The 21,103-nt window shown below is 46.8% G+C and overlaps 1 protein-coding gene across 1 annotated transcript; it reads left to right on the forward strand.

Moving 5' to 3' along the window:
* The first annotated feature begins 6,346 nt into the window (after nucleotides 1–6,346).
* Nucleotides 6,347–20,081, forward strand: Tectb (tectorin beta). Its single transcript, XM_021657124.2, has 10 exons — nucleotides 6,347–6,707; nucleotides 7,398–7,588; nucleotides 9,191–9,333; nucleotides 9,437–9,509; nucleotides 15,299–15,402; nucleotides 15,530–15,613; nucleotides 16,795–16,957; nucleotides 17,998–18,070; nucleotides 19,227–19,259; nucleotides 20,032–20,081. Exons 1-10 carry the CDS (start codon nucleotides 6,632–6,634, stop codon nucleotides 20,079–20,081), a joined length of 990 nt encoding a protein of 329 aa, XP_021512799.1. The 5' UTR covers nucleotides 6,347–6,631.
* The last annotated feature ends 1,022 nt before the right edge of the window (nucleotides 20,082–21,103 follow it).

The raw sequence follows: 21,103 nt of genomic DNA on the forward strand, positions 1-21,103 counted from the left end.
AGCTTCTGCCTGTGATTTCCAAAGCCACCTCATTCCTCATTTCAACCATTTCCTCCAACCATCTGCAGCCTTTGGAGACCCTCGAACATTTCTACCTTCATTCCTAGAAGCCCTGCTCCGAAAAGCTTCCTACAGCATGGAAAATTTTATATCCCAAACCTCAGGTCCATTATAGCTCTAGCTCTGTAGCTTTAAGAACATGGCTGATCACGCCTTAAAGATGGAGCTGGTTTCCGCCTTCCACCTTCCCGATGGTGAGTGCTCTCTGTCACAAACAACTCCTCATTTGGCTAAGGCTGAGGATCTGGCTTGCTTCCATGTACGTGGACCTATCTGCACTGCCCACGTGGCACGCTGGGGTTGGCTACCCAGAGGCTATTTAAGCTGTGGGCTGGCTTTCCCCAGGGTCCAATGATTGTTCAAGGTTCCTGAATAAACTGCATTGAAAAAAAAAAAAAAAAACTATCCACAACAGAATGAAGTATATCATACATCATATGGATTCTTTCAGCAACTAGCTGAATTACATGGTTGAAGTAAATCTATATGAGCAGCAAAAAAAAAAAAAAAAAAAGAACATGGCTGATAAATGAGATGCCAATTTTGTGTTATATTTCTGTTTTTCTCATGACTATCGATCAGTTAATCTATAAGGCCACATAAGCAGAAAACTACATTTCAGAACCAAAGGTCTGATCCATAGTGAAGAGGTTTGGTTTGGTTTGGTTTGGTTTTTTTAGTTGTTGTCATCTAAAGTTTGTAACATAAACTTAATGCTCCTATTTCCCTCTGAGAAGGAGTGACTTAAAGATTCTGTGCCAGATCCCCAAGTTTTCAACTTTCCCCAAAATGCTTAACGCATTTTGTAGTTCTCCAATGTCTGTGCGTTCATATGTCTCACAGTTTATCTTGGTAGCACATGGAGACGCAGGCTCACAAAACCTCATTTCCTTCAGTCAACTCTTTGCAGCCAGTCATGATTACCATACTGATTTTGAACACTCACACTTCTATCTAGCATATATTAAATACACCTCCACTGGAAGCTAACATTAGGAGAATTTACATTCTTGCAGTTTACAAAGTACTGTGGAAGTAAGAAGACAGCTCGGTTGTAAAGGGTTTGCCCTGCAAACAGGAAGAGCCAAGTTTGCTCTCTACAACCCATGTCAAAAAGGAAATAGAGGTTGGCAGTCATAATCACAAATCTGGGGAGGCAGAGACAGGCAATTTCCTGGTGCTCCCAGCCCAGCCAGCTTGAACCTACTCAATAAATCCCAGTCCAGTGACAGACCCTGTCGAGATGGAGGAGGAGTTGGGGGGAAGGGAAGGAAAGGAAAGAGGAAGGAAGGAAGGAAGGAAGGAAGGAAGGAAGGAAGGAAGGAAGGAAGGAAGGAAGGAAGGAAGATAGAAAGAAAGTAAAAGAGAAAGATACGATGCCCAAGTTGTCCTTTGGCCTCGGCACACGTGGGCGCACATTTACGCGTACACTCACGTATAGAACTTCGACTGCTTCCAAAATACTTTGTGCCACTCCTCCTCAAACTGTTTGCTAAATCAGCTGTGTACAATGGCCTGCGCTGGAGCTGCTTCCCTTGCCTCGATGAGGCTTTCAGGTTGGTGGAAGGGTCTTTATACAAGAAAGGCAACATCTGTGTCAGCCCTAATAAAATAAGTGACTGGTGCGCTAAGGTGAACTGTTCGACCCCAGAAACAGCACATTGTTTTGCTCTAGGAACGCGTAATGAGTTTCTACTCCTATTATTTCCAACAGACTGCTAGTGTCTGCTGGAGCACAGTTTCTGGGATCGAAGGGAAAAAATATCTCCATTGGTGACACCCAGCATGGGTGAAGGGGTGGGGCCATACGTGTGGTGTCTCAGGCAGGCTGGTTAGAACAGGGTGGGGAAGTCTGCATTCTAGGGCTCACATTCTGCCTGTGAGTCTCTGCCTTTGAGTTGGTGGAAGCCAGGAATCTATTTGTACAATCTGAAAGGTTTACTTAGTAGTCCAAAGGATTGAGGTCACAGACAGGTGAGCAATAAATGGCTATTTAGAAGGCTAATCACCTAAGACAATCTGCCCCCACCCTGAAACATTACAGTTTTGTATAATCAGTTTTAATCATTCTGTCAGCCTTGGGACTGCTGAACAATGTGGCTCTTTTGGGGGCACTTCAGTTCACAGACATCATAGGCCTCTGTGCATCTGGGGAACTGCAGGCTCAGGTGCAGGAAGCGGAGGAGGGAGCTGCAGGCTCAGGTGCAGGGTGAGGAGGACAGAGCTGCAGGCTCAGGTGCAGGAAGGGGAGGACAGAGCTGCAGGCTCAGGTGCAGGAAGGGGAGGACAGAGCTGCAGGCTCAGGTGCAGGAAGGGGAGGAGGGAGCTGCAGGCTCAGGTGCAGGGTGAGGAGGACAGAGCTGCAGGCTCAGGTGCAGGAAGGGGAGGAGGGAGCTGCAGGCTCAGGTGCAGGAAGGGGAGGAGGGAGCTGCAGGCTCAGGTGCAGGAAGGGGAGGAGGGAGCTGCAGGCTCAGGTGCAGGGTGAGGAGGACAGAGCTGCAGGCTCAGGTGCAGGAAGGGGAGGAGGGAGCTGCAGGCTCAGGTGCAGGGTGAGGAGGACAGAGCTGCAGGCTCAGGTGCAGGAAGGGGAGGACAGAGCTGCAGGCTCAGGTGCAGGAAGGGGAGGAGGGAGCTGCAGGCTCAGGTGCAGGGTGAGGAGGACAGAGCTGCAGGCTCAGGTGCAGGAAGGGGAGGAGGGAGCTGCAGGCTCAGGTGCAGGAAGGGGAGGAGGGAGCTGCAGGCTCAGGTGCAGGAAGGGGAGGAGGGAGCTGCAGGCTCAGGTGCAGGGTGAGGAGGACAGAGCTGCAGGGTCAGGGTAAGAAGGGGAGAAGGGTTTCTGGCTATGATATGTTGATGATCTGTCAATAGAGAGTCCTTCCTCAATTATCAAGTCCCTCTCTGAGTATACTTTCTCTGAAGAATTGATCAATCCTGGGAATTTCTGAGGGGCTGGAGCCAGTGGAGTCTACAATGGAATGCACGCTCATTTGCAAATTGGCAGCCTCCCACAAAGTGGAAGAAGACTTGATTCATAGCTTACAGGAAACAACAGGGTCCATTGAACAAACCCAACATTTAATGAACTCAAAACAGTGTGCTGTTAAAAAAAAAAAAAAGTAAGTTAAAAAAGCGGCTTTTAAACTCCAGTGCATGCTTATTAGCCCTGGCTTGAAAGCCCTATCTTACCTCAGCAGGGTCCCACTGCAGCTCCTTGCCACTGGACCCCTGCATCTGATTTCTCAGCTACAAAGGAAAATGTTGATTGCCATTTGCAAAGGACATCTCTTTTGTGCCTGGGCTGGCTCTTCCAAATCACTTATGATCTTCAAATAGAAAAGGTTTCCTTCCTTTATTGCCTAGGAACTCATAAGACAAAGATACAGGAGAGATGAGCTCATCTTTTGGGTGAATCTTTCTTTGATGGACTCTTTTAAAATCCTAGAATTGATAAAACCTTCTAATCCATTTTACCTGGGTTTGAAGAGTCTGCAATGGTCTGAGCCACAGACCTGTTTTTGGATTCCATCTGCAGGGTTGTCCCTCTCACTCCAAGGCCATCTGGGGCAGGGGAATGTTGAAAAGCAAAGAGAGGATTGAGTGGGGCATTAGAGTGAAGGTAATTACCACAAAGAATAGGTGCCTCCTGCCTTTTATCAAGACGAGTATCAAATACTGTTTGGCCCAAGCACATTTGGTCCCCTTCTGTCTCTTATGCAAATTAAGCATCTAGAGACCAGCCTGCCACAAAAGTGGAATCCACTGCCCCACCCTACTCATTCCTCTCACCCTTGAAAGCAGTATCATGTACCTGATTGTTAGCTGATTCTCTGCTCAAAGAAACAGTAGGAGAGATCTCTTTTTCTGTCCCCAAATTTTATCCTGATGAGACCTTTCTGCAAATCAAAAGCACCTGCTCTTTTGTTAGGGTGGGCTTCCAAAGAGAAGAATGTTACCGTAGAAACATTTGGGGTTCATCTGGGAACTCGTGGACACACTGCCCAGCCTGTGGGTGCCAGCCTTGGGGGCCCATGCTCCCACCAGGTAATCCTTACTGCTGAGTTCATCCCAGGTTCTGGGCTCAGCAACTGTTTCTTTACTGTTGTTTCTTTACGTATCTGAATCAGCCACAGAAGGAGGGGAGCCAAAAGCTTACAGAGGCTGGCTACTTGCCCAACATCACATCACTGGAAATCCAACAGAGACAGGATGTTAAAGCCAGAACCAATACTCATGGTGGCATACCACACCCTGGGCACTGGTGAAACTGTCTTTCCCATAGTGGGCCCCACTCTTAGAAGACTTTACACCTTTATATTCCTCAAATAGAACTTAACACAAGCAGAAAAGGCTTTCTGGGTGCCTACAAATGTCTATAAACATAAATGAACATAAATATTAATTTGCACACATAGCTCATTTAATGTTCTGAATAATACTATGTCATAGACATTAACATTCCCTTCTAAAAGAGGAAGAACTCAGGCTCGCAGAACCCAATACCTGCCAAATAACAAACATACAGCCCATAAATGGTCAAGGTGGGCTTTGGGCTCCATGCAGGTTCTGCCGGCTTAGCCTTACAACATCAAGCATTGTAGCGTCTTTTCAACCTCCATCACACCTTTCCACTAAAGACAGTGTGTGACCTCTGTGCCTAGATGTCTCCTGACATGGGTACTGACCTGGCCAGATCAGAGTTGGCTGAAAGAAGCTCACTGTTGAAGATAACAAGTGTCCCAGCATAGGCAGAAGGGTAGTATTGAACTGTCAGTGATGAGAACAGAGCCCGTTCTGTGGTACTTCTGTCCTTGGCCTTCCTGTTCTTCTCCTCCTCAAGCACTGGAGAGCTCTTCCTTCCCTACACTTCAAGCACACACTCACCTTGTTTTCTGTGCTGCCCACCCCCTAGTTCCTAAATTGGGGAGGAAGAAACAGCCTCTGATCTACCCATGTCTTCCAGGGCCAAGTTCAGAGGCTGGCATACTTACCATTGGGGCCCCACGAACGCTTAATACAAAGGAGAGAAGGAGAAACTTGAAGAAGCAATGCTAAGCCCTGGGGAAAAGACACTCAGAATCCACACCTGTGAGATTCCACCGTGTGGTGTGCCCTGGTGTGTGGGAGCTGCTGGTGTTTCCAGGCTAACCTGAACTCCATCCCAGTGTTCAGTTTAACTCAGCCCTTTCTCCTACCTTCTTCAACCCACTTTGGCTCAAGTCTATAACTACACGGCCTGTGTGTTATCAAAACAGATATGCCTTCGGCTGCATGAATCCAGGCATCTGCAACAAGACAATGTGCAGCTGTTAAGAGAAAGCACATAGCACATACATGTTGCCAGAAACTCCTATTTGCCTTTTCATATAAACTTATCAGTCTTGTGTCTTGCCATTTGGCAAGAGCCTTCATCTCATTGCTCTCCTCTCCTCCTTCCCTGGGGTAGGACCAGGGTGATGGCCTCCATTTTGCAGAGAAGGAAGCTGAGTCCTGGAAATTTTTAATGGCTTCCCAAGGAACTCTTTCCTTAATCCTTAGATGCCATGATAATAAGGCAACTCTATTAGCACTTATATGGAGATTGTTAGGGACATCCTGATGCTGCTGAATCATGAAATTATATGTACTCCCCGGGATATGTCTGGAACTCCCACCAGAGAAGCATCATCCCCTGCGCCATGCAGAGCAAGGTCTGTTTGGATGACCCGAGGTCATGGTTTGGAGAGATACTGAGAACACCTAAAGGCGTTGCAATTGAAAGTTGTGTTTCAGAATGAAGATATAGACACCAGAAAACACTGGAGAAGCTTTTGTTGTTGTTTTGTTGTTGTTGTTTATAACAACACAACCTATATTTTGTTTGACTGCTAGATGTAATTATGCTGGACTGGAATCCTTTGAGATTCAAACTTTTGTTCACCTACATATAGAAATAAGAGAGCAAGAAATAGAATGAGAAAAAATATAAAAGAAGAGAATTACTACCTGGGATAGTGCAGAAAAGTTTGTCTTCCATCAGAGGGTTGTTTGGTTTTTATTGTGATTTTTCTGTACAGGAATGAAAAGTCCAGCCCTGGCTGAGGCAGTAAGGTGGGGTGGGATGTCTGACTCTGCAAGGAGAAGAAATTAGATTCAGGCGGTAACTGAGCTTCCCATCGGATTATTGTGCCCAGGTCCCTTTTATTCCCCCTGTCGTGGATAATGTGTGCTCATTGTGACTTATCTGGAGTTGGTTTCTTTTACACCCTCTAGATATATAAGGTGGAAGTAGGACAGGGGCTAGAGATCTGGGAGCATCCGGGCAGCAGCACCTCCAGTCCAGAGGGAATGGGGAAGGCAGGAACATGAGCGACCGCTCACGACAGTAGCATCCTCAGTGGTAGGAGCCCAGGACAGCATCACTGTCTCTCTTGGAAACTCCTCCACAAGATCGTAGGATAATTCGTTCTTACCCTGACTTAACTTTCCGTTCATATTTCCAATACAGAACAATCGAGACCTGGTACCTGGAGGAAACATCAGCATTTGGCCAGTTTGGTTTGGCCACCTGGCAGAGATCAGCTCTAGAGACGCGATGGTGGCGAGAGCCTTCCTCTTGCTGGCACTCTTTGCAGAAGCCTTGGCGAAATCATGCACTCCAAATAAAGCAGGTACCTCAGTGCTGCACTGCTTTTCCAGACAGGGGACCCACAGTCTCCACCTTGCTGTGATCCTGGCTCCAGGAAAGGGTAAAATGCCATCAGGTGGCACTGAAGCCCCCAGTGACAATCAGCCTTCTCCCGCAGGAAGCAAAAATGTGTGGAATGAACCAATTGCTTTACAAATTACAGGGTATCTGTTCCCTTTTCCATGTGACATGTCCTCTTCTTTATGTTTGACTACTCAATGCATGCTGTGTGTCTTTAAACAATACTTTGTAGCACTGAGTGTGAAATGATGCAATGGGTATTTTAAATTATAAGGAATCGTCTCATTTTCATGGGGATGCATATATCAGTCTGTGATTTCATGGGTATATTCTTTAAGATCAAATAAAGGTTTTAGAGTTGGGGCTCTAGAATGGTGGTAAAATTCTTTCCTAGCAAGCATGGGGCCCTATGTTTAATACCCAGTATTGCTGAAAAACCGTTGGCTCTAAAATAAAGTGACAGGTATTAAGTATGACCCAATTAAATTAAAATTAAATAGTGACAATATTGTATGTGACAGAACTTATAAGAGAAGAATTTCAGTGGCTGAAGTTTGGGGCATCTCAGCCCAGCTGGTCAGTAGCTGGTGAATGCTGTGTGACACTGATATGCTGACCAGAGCTGATGCAAGCCATGTATGTACTCTTCCAGACGTCATCCTTGTGTTCTGTTACCCCAAGACCATCATCACTAAAATCCCAGAGTGTCCCTATGGATGGGAAGTACATCAGCTGGCGCTCGGGGGTCTGTGCTACAACGGCGTCCATGAAGGTGGCTACTACCAGTTTGTCATCCCAGATCTGTCACCTAAGAACAAGTCCTACTGTGGGACCCAGTCCGAGGTAAGGTCGGTCTGCCTAAAGCAGGCGCGCCCAAGCGAAGGCAATGGGACACGGGTGAGATGTCTGCTGCCTTTCTTAGGAGGATTCACAAGAATCCAAATTCCCTTTAAAAGTCAGTCCCAAGCTCCAGTTTCCTGGGAGGTTTAGTGACGGAAGCTTCTCTTTCAGCAAGTTTAGGTGACTCTGTGTGTGCTGGGGCCCAGGACCATGTGCAGAATGCGGACACCAGAGATTGACAGTGACGTGGACTATCCTGGTCTATCACTCTCTACCTTCTCTCTTGAGATGGGTCTCTTTCTTAACTCAGAGCTTGCCGATCATAGACGGGCTGGCCAGTGAGCCCCTGAATTCTCCATGTCCGCCCCCAGAGCTGGGATTGCAGGCTTGTGCCCAGGGCTTGCTCTGGGTGTTAGATTCAAAGCCGGGTCCTTACGTTTGTACAGCCCGTACTTTACACTGAGCCACCCCCGCAGCCCTCCATGACTCTGTGGACTTGACTTTTAGTCTCCTAATTTGTTGGGGAGTGGAGATAGCAGTAAAGTTTCCAGCTTTGGAGAGAACAAAGCCATTTCTCACTTCAAGTTTGGCGAGTTCATCCCTGGGTTGGATGCCCAGGGTAATGGAAGTGACAGGTAAGTGCTTTTGGAAGTGTTTTAACACAGACTCGGAGAAGAGCAGGATCATGTGAACCACCTGCGGCAGGGAACCATGAGCCTCTCCACAGGTGTCCTTCCTATATGACAGGAGAAAGCTGAGGCCTCCCCTTAGAGGCATTAGTTCTCAGGGGCAGAGGTCTAAAAGCATGGCCCCTGCCACCATGAGCCAGGATTCCTATTGCCTTGACGGCCAGAAGGGTATGTGTTTGTACACTTCAGAGCAACAGAACCAGACCCTCTTCCTGGAATGTGAGGACTCAGATCTGATGGAAAGAGCCGACCTCGAGGAGAGCACAGAATCATGTGTGAGCATCCTCGTGAGCTGGAGTAGAAGCCCTCTTCATGCCCTCGGGCTATTAACTTAAGGACAGATGCTCACAGTTCTAATCGTGAGCTTAAGAACAACTTGCCAGAAGAAAGAATTTCATAGTGCTTTATGGTTAAAGGAAGTTTTAACTACAAACTTATCAGGGAAAAGTGGATAAAGACATTCCTTGGACACTGGACAAGGACAGTGGATAAAAGGTTGAGTCTGGGAAGAGAGTCTCTCATCCACAGCCTCAGTAAAAAGCCTATGAATATAGGGGCTTTTCCTATGCATATATCATCAACCTTGTTGAGGGGTTTCCAAGAGCTCTGTAAATATTTTCACCTCACACACACTGATAAAAATTTCTGTCTCCTCACTGGGTTTCTGCTTTACTTTATTTTTTTCAAAACAGAGTCTCAAGTAGCCAAGCTGGCTTCAAGCTCACCATGTAGCTGGTGCTTGACTGGAAGCCATGAGCACCACATCCACCTCTCACGTGCTGGGAGACAGACATGGCCCACCAGGCTCAGATTTTCCCTGGGCTTCTTGTCACTCCATCTCCAAGCATGTTTCCCAGAATGCTCAGTCCCATCATGGGCACAGTGTCCCCCCTAACTGCCTTCTTCCTTCCACCAGTACAAGCCCCCCATCTACCACTTCTACAGTCACATCGTGTCTAACGACAGCACGGTGATCGTGAAGAACCAGCCTGTCAACTACTCCTTCTCCTGCACCTACCACTCCACCTACTTGGTGAACCAGGCTGCTTTTGACCAGAGGTAAGCCGCTCTGGGGATAGAGGGCTGGCCACCATGAGGGTGCTACAGTCCCTGTCAATCAGGCATGTTTCAGTCCTTATGCAAAATTCTCTCCCCTTTTCAGAGTGGCCACTGTTCATGTCAAGAATGGGAGCATGGGCACATTTGAAAGCCAGTTGTCCCTCAACTTCTACACTGTAAGTCCAGGTTGCCTTTTCCATCTGTGGCCTTTTCCCAGAGCACTTCCATGGGAGCCACTCTCTCCTGGCTTCTGGGAAAAGCCCCAGCCCAGAACTCCAGGGGGGCCTTATGCCTTAGCCTAGCTTTAAAGCCTGGGTGCAGCAGAAGGTTCACTTCAGATGCTGAATAGAAGAAACGGTACAGGTGTGGCCAACCTCCCATTTCACTGATACAAAAATTAAGGCAAGGTCACTAACAGACAATAGGACACCCCACATCTGACTCTTAATCAAGATTACTTTCCATTACTTTTCTCTCTAGAGATTTCTTTGCCATTAGGATCTCAAAAGTATTTAGTTTGGAGTGTTGCACTCCCTATAGGCTAGAGCTAAAGACAAGACTTAGGGCTAGCTTCTGCTTACCTAGTTCTTTCATCTGTTAAGCCTTATAGTAAGATTTCCTCCATCTAACTGGACTCAATGCCTGTGTTAACATCAAAAGTTAAAGGCACACTTTGGTCTCTCTCAAAATTAAGTGTGCCAGAGAAACTAAATATGCACTGGGCATTAGCCCAGCTGCTCTCCCATTAGAAAGGGCACTGTTTTTAAGCTGCAGCTTCCAGGGAGGACATAGGCACACAGAGGGGACACTGGCCCGGCTGGTAGAGGAAGATGCAGGCAGAAACACAAAGCTTTGTTTGGAGCAATAGAATGGGAAGGTGCCCTTAGAGGGCAGCACATCTGACCTATTTGACTTTGCAAAAGAAAACATCCCACTTGAAATCTCATTAGCACTGACCTCGCTTCACCCACTGCCTGGAAGCCGTTAACCCTTAGAAGTCATCAGAGGAGCATCCTAAGATAACCTAAGCTGTTTTCCAAATAAGGATGTGAAGCGCAAAAGAAGGGAGGTGTTTGCCCAAGACCAGGTGCCTTGGAGAAGCATGGGGTGAGAACAGAGATTCCCAACTGAGGTTTTTCCTACAGAGGGTGTGGTGTACAGCATCAGGTCCTTTCACCACAAAGGCCTTGTCTAATCTGGGATTCAAATATTTTACTCTTTTTAAAAAGTATTGTTAAAGAAGGATCACTAAGATGCATACGCCTCAAGTTCTTAAAATCCAGCCATGGCTTCATAGCACTAGTGGCTGAACACAAAAAATCCCACAAGGCCACTTGACCTGTCTTCAGGGTCAAGCATGGGTATAAGGGGGGTGATGAAATGATGGTGAAACAGCTTCCCACATGGGAATGCAATCCTTACTACAAGCCCCTGCCTGGAAGTGAGTATACTAACGAGAGTACTGATAGAGAGTAATGAGAGTACTGATAGAGAGTAATGAGAGTACTAATAGAATACTAATGAGAGTACTGATAGAGTACTAATGAGAGTACTGATAGAGTACTAATGAGAATACTGATAGAGAGTAATGAGAATACTGATAGAATACTAATGAGATAAGGTTGTAGATTTGATCCTATGAATGTTTACAATAGTTAGTGATAGAAAGCAGGGCTTTTAAAAATTCAGTTCCCACCATGAACCACACAGGGTTAAGTTTCAGACATAGACAAAACCTCAGAAGTAGAAAGAACATGCTCTTTTAATCAATCCATCAATCAGCTAAGCAGGCCATCTTCTGAAGAAACAGAAGGGACAATTACTTCCCTAATTGTCTAGAAATGAAGATGAAGCTAAGGTGTCCCTAAAACCCCTCCAGGACAAGTGGATGCAGCAGGGAGCAGTTTCCAGTGTCCAGAGGCTTTTGTACTGGGTTATATCCTGCTGTGGGCTCAGTTTCCTACCAACCCATGTATTCCCAACCTCCCCTTTCCCCCTTGTCCACTTTGAGGGCATTCCTGGTTATTTCCAAAGCAACAACTGCCCTGTTGCATATATTTCCATCAAATTACCAGAAACAGAACCATGCCCTACATAGGACAATGGAACCAGCACACTGCTAATTGCTTAAGATTCTGAGAAGTGCAGAGCCTGGGCCCCCATACACTCCTACTCTGCATGTGTCCTCTCTTCTTTCTCTCCATCCCTTCCCACTCACTTTGGCCAAGGACCCATAGTTGATATTCCCAGGGGAAAGTGATGACTCCCAATTGAAGACAAAGAAAGGTTGTTTGTTTACAGACATAGCCTGGCCCTGTGGGTAAAAAGTGGGGGAGGGTGGTGCATACCACAAAGCCTGGTTTTACCATTTACTAGTTAAATGACTTTGGGAAAGTTAGGGAGCCTCTCTACACCTGCATGTCTGCATCCATCACGTAAAAACGAAGTGACACATACCCCTTAGACATTGGGAAGACTTGGTGGAACCATCTGTAGAAGTACTCACCATAGCATGTGAACTTGGTAAGTACCCAAGAAGACAACTGTTTTCATGAGTGTAGACTGAAGCCAGTTTAACATGGGTGCTCTGAGTGTTTTTAGATCTGTTGCTTTTATACAGATGAATATCAATGTCAGTGTGAGAGTATACCAACTTCTTAAAATCCAAATAGTATTGACCATTTTTCTTAGTGATACAGATAGAAATGAAAAGTCTTAGAGTGAACATAGGCAAACAACAGATTAAAGGTCCTTCCAGAATCAGAGCCAACTGCAGAGGTGACCCCTTGATTTTCCACCTGAGATTCACAGCACTTCCACAGCTGAAGGGTGGCCACGCCACCTCTTTCAGGGATACAGGTGAGCTGTACCTTGTATTTTAGATTATCTTGTAAAATATGACCTCTGAACTCCCTTCTTAGTTCTGTCTGATGAAATAATTTTGTGGCATCATGTTGGTCACAGCTCTCCAAAGAGTACCCATCAAGTTAAACATTTTCTCACTGGTTCATAAGCCATCCTACTTGCCTTCCTCCAAGCACAAGCCAGCTTACCAGTGCCCCTGTTATCAAAGGGACCCAGAATTGAAATGTTCTATTCTAGGCCTTTGTCAGGCCAATTAGAGGCACAGGGGGCCACAGGTGACAATCCAGGTTCTGGAAGACTCTAGGAATGTGTCCTGGAGTCGTACTTGAGCTAGTTTCCTTTCATCACTATCTCAGCTGTGAACAAAAGCAACTACCAGACTTCCCCACAAAAGTGTCTGCTCAGTGAGGCATACCTGTCTTTAGCTTGGGTGACTAGGTACTTCTGAGTCAACCTTTTAGTCAAAGGAAGGAATGTTGGAACATGGTTTCTCAACAGATCCATCCATCCTGTAAGATACAAAAGTAGTTTGTGTGGATTTTGTGTGGATGAACTTCCCTAGCATGTAACAGCTTCCAAGGTAAAGCTATCTGAAGGCATGTTAAAGAGAAAGTAGGGGATACCAGACATGTTGGCATGGATTTGTAACCACAGCAGTTGAGAGGCAGAAGTGGGATTGTTTGGATAGTGAAGCCAGCCTGGTCTACATGGTAAGTTTCAGGCTAGGCAGAACTGTATAGAAAGACCCAGAAAGAAAGGGGAAAAGAGGGAGGACATATAGAGGGAGGGGAGAGAGAGGGAGGGAAGCAGGCAGGGAGAGAAGGTGGCACTGGGGGATGGAGAGAGGGGGAGGGAAGAGGGAGGGAGAGAGAATGAGGAAGAGAGATGAGAGAAGGAAGGGGAGAAGGAAGGGAAAAGCATGATACATATTATTGTAGTTATCAGAAATAAAAAGTGCCACTTCTGTCCTTCATTTTGGTGAAAACTGAACAATACTGATGTCTCCAGTAGGAGACATCACACTCCACCAGCTGATCTCCAGGAGAAAAACTTCACAGAAGCATCTCTGGAGACTTGGGGACCAAATTGCCATTCCCAAGTTAGTTTCCATGTTTGAAACCTCATAAATTTTAGGCAAATACTAAAAATACTTTAAAAACCACTGAAAAGGTATCACATCAGCTGCATGCTATGCAAGTAGATCGCTTATGACTGAAAACATTATTGCTTAATTGTGGCAACCATGAATGTGGTGCAGAGGCCTGAGAAATGGAAAGGAGGGAGCCAGCTTCTAGGTGGTTGACTACAAGAGCCTTGGCTGGACCTGCTTCAATAGAATAACATAAGAGAGACATGTGGAGTCTTCTCACAAAGCCTCCATGTGCTGGACCCATAGGAGGCAAAGTTCACTCTGACTGGAAGTCAGCTCTGTCCACCGCTGCAAGTCTCTAAGCTCATAAATTGAGGTTTGGAAATACCCTAGTCTGAGCTCTGTTTCTAGTCTATTCCCATCTCACAGGAACAAAGAAACAGAGTTCCAAAGGCTAAGTCCCTTCTCCTGGGTCTCAAGTCAGCAATGGGGGCACCAGGGCTATCCTGGGGTCTGAGCCCTTCTGGCCAGTGTCTCTGGCACGGCTAGCACCAAAGAATAGTTCCAGGTTCTTACGGCATGGAGAAGCTGCCTCCTTTGAGGAACTCAGCACAGCTGTAATTCCTAATAGTTCCTTGAACACTATCTGAAGATGGTGGATTTAGTCCCTGGGCCAGGGACTGGATGGACCCTGACGCCCCTGAGTATAGTGATCCTTTGACACAGTCCATCTTCGAGGCCTGCTCTTTTTAATCTACTGCATAGCACTATAATCTCATTCCTCTTTCTACTTCCCAAACCTCCTCCAGACCTGGCCTTCTTGCTGCCCTGCCAGCCACACCCTTGTCCCGAGGCCTCAGCCCTTGTGGGAGCACCCTTTCTGCCATAGCTACACAGTCCCCTTCCTCCTCTTCCTCATGCCTTGTTCAAATGCAGCCTCCTCCATGGGGTCTCCCTGACTGTCCTTTTCAAAACTGTAACAGGGCTGGGAAGACGGCCCTACCAGTGAAGTGCTGGCCATGCAAACATGAGGATCTGAGATCAATGTGCAGGATCACATTAAAGACAAACAAGCTGAGCATAATGGCACATGTAATCCCTGTTTGGGGAAGCAGAGATAGGTGGCTCCCTGTGCTTACTTTCTGGCCAGTATAGCACATTTGGTGAGTTCTGGGCCAATGAGAGAGCTATCTTAAAGTAGGCAGTGCCTGAGGCATGAAACCCAAGTTGACTTCTGGCCTTCACATACATGTGCAGAGACATACATGCATATCTTTATGCATTCAAATACCCGTCCACACAAACCATGCATATGAGTGTGCATATACACACATACACACACACACACCTTCCTCATGTTCCCAATCCATTCTGCTATTTTTGTGGTTTACATACTAAGTGCTAGTCTAATATGCTGTGTAATTTACTTTGTTTTTATGGTCGTTCTCTCCTGCTAGGCTATCAGAGCATTTGTAGACAGATCTTGTTCACTCACAAACATTACATCTCAATACAGTGTATCTTGACATAGAAACTACTCAAATATGTAAAACAATACCCAGATACATCACAGGCAATCAATGAGTTATGCCTGGTGATAACCACACTGTTAATCAAGTCATGAACTTTCAAGCCCAGGTGAACATTCACTCAGACAAAGCACGGGGATCAGGGGTAGTGAGGAGTTGTATGCACTTGGTTGTTCTTGGCCTTGAGTGATTTGTGAAATAGTCTTGACATCCTTGGATTCCCTTATTTTCCTGTCAGTCAATTTTGTTGCCATCACTGAAACAGTGTGTGTCTAACCATGACCAGCAAATGCCCTTACCCCTTATAGGATGGCATCAGCACCCTCGGAAATTGTTTCTCTGGCTCTGGTTTTCTCTATGGTCTCACGTGCTTGCTCCTTGGGTTGGTTCCCTCCCTACCCAACCCCGGTGTCTGCCCCCACCAGACCTGACTGTTCATTCTGCGAGGTGGCAATGCCTGATGTCCCATTTCCTTTCCAAGAATGCCAAGTTTTCCACCAAGAAAGAAGCTCCCTTCGTCCTGGAAACATCCGAAATCGGTTCAGATCTGTTTGCAGGAGTAGAAGCCAAAGGGCTAAGCATTCGGTAAGTTCCTTTACTCCGTGTGTAGATTTTCAAGTACAAAGGAAACAAGAGCAGTGGACAGACTCTAGGGCTCCGGTGGGTCTATGAGGGACTGGGTCTTAGTGATGCTGCATTGTGTTATTTCCAGGTTTAAGGTAGTCTTGAATAGCTGTTGGGCCACCCCTTCGGCTGACTTCATGTACCCCTTGCAATGGCAGCTGATCAATAAGGGGTGAGTACTTTCTGAAGCCCAGGCAGAGCAGTGGGCCCAGGGTGGCCTGCTCTTCTGCTGTGGCCGGGGAGAGTTTGGGAGGAAACTTTCTGTTCAAAGCAGATCCTTTTTGGTGGAACTCCAGTTTTCAAGAGCCCTTCCTGACTCTACAGTAGATATCTTACCAGGCATTTTCTGAACACATGAGCACACCCGCACACTCACTCCTCTGGGGAAGGGGGTTTGCTCCCGGCAGGCTGCCACCATCCAACCAACCAGAGGTGTAGTCACTGAGAGGCAACTGCCACAGCCTGTGCCAGGGCATCTAGGTTTGCCCATTATTTGCCTCACCCCACCCCCATCACAAAGCTCCTCTTACATTATTTTCCACTGACTGATACCAGGCTTGGGGCACTCAGGCTGCAAAGGGCTATTTTAAGGTTCCATGTCTTGAGTTCAGGCGAGGATCTCAGGTTTAGTGACCAAACAATCCTGTTAGAGCCTCATTTCATAAGTTGGAAAATTCTCACAGCCCCATCACTGCTGAGGCCACAACAGAAATAGCTCTGACCTTTGGCCCAGAGAGGAAGGCGCAACCTTTGTTTCTCTCTCACGACTTCTGAGACAGAATTCTGAGATAACATATCTTGGTCCCTGCACCTGTCCAGTAAACATACATTTAGATATCTCTTTGCAGTCATTATCTAGATCATATATGAAAAATATGACTGCGCTTTTACAAAGATTATTTATAACATATGTATGTTTGGTGGAACATGCATTCCTTTTCCAACTTCAGGCAAAGTGGGATAATGCACACGAGACAAGCTTAAGTGTCTGCGGCAGCAGTGGAAAACACCGCTGCCATCTGTCACGGAGGTCTTTCCCTTGAGCTACCCTGCCATCTGCCAGATGCCAGCCCTGAAGAGGGCTCTCTCTTGGGGATTTTACTTCTTTAGGACAGGGGTTCAACTTATCAGATGTGTGGGTTCTCATAAGTCACTACCTTCTATTTTAGAATGGAAACAATCACATCCACCCCCATAGCCTTTCAATTGACCTCACACTTAGAAATCAGAGTTCTTTAAAGGGACAAATAGCTGCACACAAGCCTAGCAGATTGCGCTGTGAAATACTGCCATAGGGCCCTTTTTGGGGTTCAATGGTGTGACGTTTCGTTCTCCCTTGCCCTATTCTGCCAGTTGCCCCACTGATGAGACAGTTCTCGTGCATGAGAACGGCAAGGATCATAGGGCAACGTTCCAGTTCAATGCCTTCCGGTTCCAGAACATCCCCAAACTCTCCAAGGTTTGGTTACACTGTGAGACGTTCATCTGTGACAGTGAGAAGCTCTCCTGCCCAGTGGTGAGGATTCTGGCTGGGAGTGGAAGCTGTTACTCCACAGGGCTAGGGCTGGAGGAGCTGGGTTCGACTGGGAGTTGTGGGTCCCAGGTGGAGAGGCAGGAGGTCTGGGCCTGGCCACCATGCTATACCAAAACTTGGTATGTCACGCTTGCCCTGCTGGGCCTGGTTTCAGCATCTTTGAATATAGCTCATCAGTTCTGGTGACTGTTCCCTTTCCAGAGAACAATATAAGATAAACATGAAGGTAGCAATGGCTGTGGGAATGCTTTGAAAAAGTTATAGGGATAAAGGAATCCAAGATTTAGACAGAAATATAAAGCTGGGTGGCTGCAGTCTGCATGGGACTCTCCTCAGAGAAATGCTGAATGTCTAGGTTACAGTGGATAGCACAGTGTGTGTGGGGGGGGGCAGTGCCCGTGGTTCTGGGACTTGCTGAGCTGCGAACACCTCCATGGGAACTTAAACGTGCTGAGTTCAAATGACAGTCCTCTGCTCTCCAAGTAGACTGGACTTCCGAGGCCTATGCTTCTAAAGAGGCTGCCAGCCCCTGAGGCCTGGAGGAACCAGCAGAAAGGAGAGTATGACTCTCCTTCCATCAACTCACAAAGCTAGAAAACACAAGAAGGAAAAGAGACAAGAACCAGGGGGTGCAGGACTGAGAGGCGGAGAACCAGTCAGTACTTGATCAAAGGGTGGGACTGGAGTTGCAGTTTTAACAAGAAAACAAGGAAGCAGAACACGTTTTGCAAGCGCCCTCTTCTATCCCTGCGTTAAGTCACTTAAGTAAAAGCTTTCCTCCTTATAGAAAGATATGGTGCCCATTCCTCTGCTGGAATGCTCATGAGCTATTCCTGCAGGATATCCCCAGCCTGGAGAACCAATGTAGGCGTACGAGTGAGTGTGCGTGCGTGTGTGCCTGCCTGCCTGCCTGCCTGTGTACTTTATGTGTCTTTGATATGTATTGGCTGGGGACTATGACTCGAAGAAGTTTCATTTTTTTTTTCTTGTTTACTTTGTTCATTCCTCCTCCTGGTCTTCAGAACTGCGACAAACGGAAGCGCATGTTACGTGACCAGACAGGGGGCGTCCTGGTTGTGGAGCTGTCCCTGCGGAGTAAGCTGCTTGCCCAATAGTCTTGCGCACTCTGGGCTGTGTCCACAGGCACGGCGGGTCTGAGCATTTTGATTGAATTGTCAAACCAGGCGTGCCTGTGGACACAGCACTCGTGGGTTCCTCGAGTGGCGAGGGTCTGATCACGTGGATGCAAGGATAAGAGGTTTGTTGACTACCCTTAACGTCTCACGGGGCCCAAATCCAAATGTACCTGAGGAATCAGGACGTGTTGAGCTGATCTTCCAAACTGATCCTGAACAACAGAGCAGAATGCAGGTGACCTGGGAATGTCAGCAAACCTTCTCTGCCCAAGCCTTGCCTGTCACTAAGTCCATACATGAACAAGACTCATAGAGTCTTGTCTCCAGGATCGTACCTTCTAGCCAGGAGAGAGATGGAACACACTGAGGGAAAAGCGGGGTGCTGAGGGGTGGGGGATGGGCGGGGTGATGAGGCGCGTGTGGCCGCAGGAACTGACCCAGCACAGGCCTTATAGACTGCTGGGAAAGGTCAACGTGACCTGGAGGACGCTGTGAGCAGAGGGTGAGCCAGGCTTTGGGGTCCAAGCATAATGGCCATATCATAGAGCATGCCTCGTGATCCGTGCGGGCTGCCAACTAAAACAGGTTTTATACACTTTCTTGTGGTTCTAAAAGTTAAAAAGAAAAACATGGTGCGTTTAACTTCAATAAAATGAAAATCTCAGTGTCAATAAAGTTTTATTAAGAGACAGAGACATGTTCATACAGATGACATTGTCCACGGGTGTATTCACACTGCAATGACTGCGCAATGAGGCCATGCTTGCTATGGTAGTACACACATGTCACCTCAGTACTCAGGAGGCTGAGGCAGGAGGCTAGTGAATTTGTAGGCTATCTGAGATACGTAGTAAGATCCTGTCCAAAATTGTAAAGAAAAAAATATACTTCATGGCCCCTGCAAAGCTAAAGGTTTTTAGCTTTTTTTATCTAGTGCTTTCCAAAACATTCAGCATCCAAGGAGACAGTGCTGTGAGGAAGTCTTTGCAAACCTCCGCAGACACTTCCTCTGAAAGGCAGTGGCTCAGGATTTAATGGGGTCGGACATGGTCAGAAACAGTTCCGATACTTCCCGGCTTCCTTCAACCTGCGTTCTCTCTCTTTGCTCACTCCAGGCAGCGGGTTTTCCAGTCTCTATGGGTTCTCAGGTAAGGAAAGAGCAGCTTCTGAGAGGCACCATTGTGCAATGCTCAGCGGAAGTGGGGGGCGCGTGTTTGAGATGTTTACTTTGGCTCCAAAAAAGAAAATCTGTCATCGAAAACACACATCTTAAAATGCACCTGAGCAGGGCAGGGAGGGACAGAGGTAAAGGGCCCACTCCAACCAGCCTGTGACCAAGAGGAAGGAACTATTTTCAATGGCTAAAGAAGCATCAGACCATACCCCACCCTCTGAACAAAGCCCTCACCGGTGTCTTTCCTAAGATTCTTGAACTTGGAGAACCCGATTTTTGATCAGATCATCTGCTCATTTAGCAAATATTTGAGGCCTTGCTGTGACTTTACTGTTTATTAGCAGAATGGCTAGCATAAGAAAGAGCCTTGGCCCTCCTCCAAATTCAGCTTCCTCTGTGAAACTGGGCTGTGGCTGTCCCTAGCATACATAGCACTCCATGAATTAATTATACTTAACAATACGGTGAACAAGACAAGGTCAGGGGGTGAGGGCCAGGGAAGTGACAAGCAGCCACAGAAGCTTCTTAGGGGAAGAACGAGATGTCTATTCACCAAAGGTCCACAATTTAGGCTTATGTGTTAGGACCTGTGTGTTGGTAGAGGTGGAGCATGCTAGGAGGTGAACAGGAATGACTGTGCAAAATCTGGAAACCTTACAACAGCCTCATCACATTAAGTCTGGCTGAGTGCTCCTTGGCTGGATACAGCCGTTTCTCAGTGCTGTCTCTGCCCATCTCTTCCACAGCTGTTCTCTATCACCTCGTCCTGATGCTGGGGATCTGTGCTGTGCTGTAGATCGCCAGGCAGCTGCGGCAGCTCTCTCCAAGGCCACCCTGAGCTACGAAACATTCGAAACATTCGTTTGTTGTGCCGCCAAAAACAACAAACAAAAGACCACATTGCTCGGTAGCTGGGAACAGCCCTTCCCCAAATCTGTGTTCCCTGTGATTTTTTGTTTGTGAATTTGGTGATCTTCTGCCTTTGGAGCCACACATCCTCTTATTCTTTCCTGTGGCCATGAGACCCTGCCAATCCCCTCCATGAAGCTGGGGAGGAGTCCTCTCTTATCTACGCAAATTAAGGCAGCATTTGAAAGCTGCTTTCAGAGTAAAAAGACACACACACACACACACACACACACACACACACACCCATCATGTGCAGCTTAGTATTCGGAGGTGAAGACAGACCATAACCACAAAAATCAAAGCCAAATGCAGAGACTCCACAGAAATAGCCAGCTTTACCCAGCAGGCAATCTATGATTGAGGCACAGTTCTAAGAACCAGAATGGAGCACCTAGACAGGAGGGTCTAATCTTGAAACCACAATATGGAAATCCACTTACAAACAATATATTTGCTCAAACTTTTGTAATGGACAAGAAGTGAGTTCTTGAGTACCTCTGGAACCAATGTGTTTTATAGGGTTTCTCAAATAGATATAAACATTAGGTAGGTGTAAAATGCTTTATCCTTATAAGTGAATATATTTCTGTAATCAAAAGTAAATAGGAAATAGACTATGAGAGAAGTAAAACTCATCTTCATTTCACATAATAATAGTGTGGTATCGCCTTATAACGTGTATTTGCACAATAGAAAGCTCTGGCAGAGGACAAGGTCTCTGAGATTTGAGCCAATCCTCCCCCACCCCTGTGGTGCCCAGTTCTCTCACTAGCCTTATTTGTTCTTGGAAATCTTCCTGTCTGGAATGGTCCAATGCGTTTCACCTTCACTGAAAACATTCAAGCTTGTGTCTGCCTCCATCTTGTTCACTTGTTGATTGTAGGAATCTAACCAACAAAGCATCAGAAA

This window comes from Meriones unguiculatus, chromosome 1 (assembly GCF_030254825.1).
Source record: "Meriones unguiculatus strain TT.TT164.6M chromosome 1, Bangor_MerUng_6.1, whole genome shotgun sequence".
In the NCBI taxonomy this organism is placed as follows: domain Eukaryota; kingdom Metazoa; phylum Chordata; class Mammalia; order Rodentia; family Muridae; genus Meriones; species Meriones unguiculatus.